This window comes from Numida meleagris, unplaced genomic scaffold (genome assembly GCF_002078875.1).
Source record: "Numida meleagris isolate 19003 breed g44 Domestic line unplaced genomic scaffold, NumMel1.0 unplaced_Scaffold1339, whole genome shotgun sequence".
Taxonomy (NCBI): Eukaryota; Metazoa; Chordata; class Aves; order Galliformes; family Numididae; genus Numida; species Numida meleagris.
In genome coordinates, this window is record NW_018363127.1 from 1 (window position 1) to 3132 (window position 3132).

A 3132-nucleotide genomic window follows, 5' to 3' on the forward strand; every position below is an offset into this window, starting at 1 on the left:
GCCGGGCTCTTGGAGAACTGCACAGGCTGCGTCCTGTGCTCGGAGGAGAACGGCTGCATCACCTGCCACCACCGGCTCTTCCTGCTCATCTGGAGGGATGGCATCCGCCAGTACGGGGTGTGCGTCCACACCTGCCCCCCCGGCTACTTCGGCGTGCGGGGTCTGGAGGTCAACAGATGCACAAGTACGTGGTGCACCCAGCAGGGCCGCCGTGCCTGCGTGCGACCCGGGGCCCCATTCTCCCCGAGCATCCCCAGGAGATCCAGCCCTGGGCACGGCTGGAGATGAGGCAGCTGGGATGCAGGGATTTCCCTCTCTCCCTTACCCGATGGGTTTGCAGTGGGTCCCTGCATCCCCAGGGGCTGCCAGCCTCGTGCTCCCCCCCACCCCCACCGCTCACAGCCCCCTCCCCGGCAGAGTGCAGGTCGCCCAGCTGCGAGAGCTGCTTCAGCAAAGACTTCTGCATGAAGTGCAAGGAGATGTTCTACCTGCACAAGGGCCAATGCTTCCGGCAGTGCCCCCCCAGCACCGCAGCGCAGCCCGGCACCCGCGAGTGCCAAGGTAAGCGGCATCCACACCCACACCCCGCGCCCCGTGCCAGCGTGGCATGGTCACCGCCCCCTCCCCGTGCCCCCCATCCCACAGAAACATGCGAGCCAGGGCCCTGGAGCGAGTGGAGCGCCTGCACTCATGAGGGCCGGAGCTGTGGCTGCAAATGGGGTCTGGAGACGCGGGTGCGCGAGGTGTCGGGCACCCCAAGGGAGGAGGGGGCTGCGTGCCCCGCACTGCTGGAGAGCCGCAGGTGCCGCCTGAGGAAGCACTGCCCGGGAGGTGAGAGCAGCCCCGAATGCCTCCAGCAGCCCCCCGGTCCCACGCAGCCCCCCGGCCCCTAAAAGCAAGGAGCACAGTGGGGTCCGGCGGCTCGGTGAGCGGCGAGCCAGGATCTCATCTCCCAAGCATTCAGAGGTCGGTTGTGGCTGTTACCGTGCAGTTCTGGAGAAAGCCGCCTTCCCAAGCACATGTGCTGAGCAGCCCCTGGCACCGGCCCCGTCCTGCCCTGCCTGTGAGGGAGAGGCAGCACTGGGCCTTTCTTTCTGCTTTGCAATTGCAAACAGGGAGGGTTGAGCTGCTGGGGAGGGGTGAAATACCTGCAAAAGGCTGCAAAAAACTGCAACAACCTGCAAATACCAGGAATGCACAGAGAGCTGGAGGGCATCACCTGGGGGAGTTGTGTCAGCCAAGTCCTCATCCTGCTCAGAGATGTGTCTCTGGGATAAGGCATCGTCCTGCCCTGCCTGGTGGTCTCCCTGATTTTATCCAGTCCCTGCCCCTGGGCTTCCTCCTGTTGCTGCTCCCCAGCTCTGTGATTTGGGGCTCCCCAGCTCAGGGCTGCAGCGTGGGGGCTCCTGGCCACCTCTCCCAGCACCCAGCCCAGGGGCACTGGGATGGCAATGGGAACCAGGAGGCGGCTGATGTCACTTTTGGATGCAACCAGCTGGACTGAAAGCGGCTCCAATAAATCTCTGCTTAATAACTGGCAGAAAGGCAGATTGCATGAGACACCGATCTGTGAGCCTTGGAAGGAGCTCTGAGCCACTGGCCCCAGCGCTGCAGAGATTGGTGCTTCGGAGCTGCGGGTTTGCTGTGCATGGTGCGAGGCGATGGCAGCAGGAGGGAAGGGCTGGAGGAAGGTGGGAATAACTGCAGCCAGGTGTGCTGGGGCTGCAGAGCCAGGAGCGTGTCTTCATCGGAGGACCATCGGTCATAAATAAGGCTTCGTGCTGACAGCGTGCAGGAGCTGATATCCTTCCCCACTCGGGCAGCTTTGGGGCGCTGAGTGGTAACAATCTGGGGGAAATGCGGCTGCACCGCCTGTGGCCCCTCGAAGCTGGTGACAGTGGGATGTGCTGCTCCTCTATCCCTCTGTGGGGACCACAGCACTGGGTGCACCACGTCTCGTGGGGTGACCTGAGCTGCAAGCCCCGAGGCCGCGGGGATGGGCTCCGGGGGACAGCTGGGTGCTGATGGGGATCAGCTGTGGACCTGGGTCTCTCCCTGAAATAGAAGGAAGCCCCCGGCACAGGGGTGCAGCCGCGTGCAGCCCCAGCAGCAGAAGCCCTTCTGCTCCCCGTCCCCGTGCGCCCACCCTCGCTCCCAGGCTCCTGTCCCAACCAGCCGAGCGCTGCCTTATGGGATCCAGATGCTGTGGGACGCCGGGTTTGCTCGACATGCCGAGAGCCAGAGGAAGGCGCTGCCTCGTCCCAGCGCCGCGCTGCGCGATGAGAGATTTGTGCTACCACTTCTGAGCCGGCCCCTGGAAGCGAGCGGCATCGGCGCTTGGCCCAGGCACAAAACCATCCGCGCCGCTGTAAATCTGCCTTGTGTCCCCGCCGCGCTCCGTTCCAGACGCTTGGCATCCGTGCTGTGCCCTTTCCTTTGTGGGTGGCAATTGTCTGGGAGATCAGAGCAGAAAAACAGAGCTGGGCAGGAAAAGAGATGGAGCCCTCAGAAAGAAGCAGCGTTGCCAGCGCTGGGACACGCCGCCGTGCTCCTCGCACTCCGTGTGCCTGCGTGGCCCCGTGAATCCGCCTGGATTTTGGGCAGCTCCCAAATGTTCCCTGCCCCGCTGGATCCTGCAGGTCCCATCCTGCGTCCCGCTTTGCTTTGGGGTCTCAGCGCTGTCCCCACTGACCTGCAGACCCGGGAGCTGGAGGAGCACTCGGGGAGGCACGGACATACCCATGTCCCACCTATGTCTCATCCATGTCCTACCCGTGTCCCTCCGACCTGCTCCCACCTCCTCACTCCTTGCACAGAGGCGAGGCTCTCTGCTTTGACCCCATCATGCACACCTGGAGGCTTTGGGGACGTCGAGGATTTGGGGTCCGGCAATAGGTCCCTGTGCCCACGCACCCAGCACTGCTCCAGGGACAGCCCCGCGTCCCCCCTGTCCCACAGATGGGATCCTGGTGACAGCACTCACCCACCTACAGGAGGGTCCCCGCTGCCCATCCCCAGTGAGCGACCCCTCTTTTTCTCCTTTTTATTCTCTTCCAGAGAAAACCAAACTCAAAAACAAAGGCAAGAAGCGGCAGAAGAAGCAGAGGACAGAGCAGGATGCGGGCACCTAGC

General features: G+C 63.6%; 1 protein-coding gene across 1 annotated transcript; it reads left to right on the plus strand.

Moving 5' to 3' along the window:
- Nucleotides 1–6: 6 nt before the first annotated feature.
- On the plus strand, nt 7–3128 carry RSPO4 (R-spondin 4; the record flags this gene model as incomplete). The annotated part of the gene is made up of 4 exons (XM_021381951.1): nt 7–184; nt 418–561; nt 646–831; nt 3058–3128. Coding segments are annotated over 4 exons (579 nt in total), but the record flags the coding sequence as incomplete, so codon positions are not given.
- Nucleotides 3129–3132: the final 4 nt, after the last annotated feature.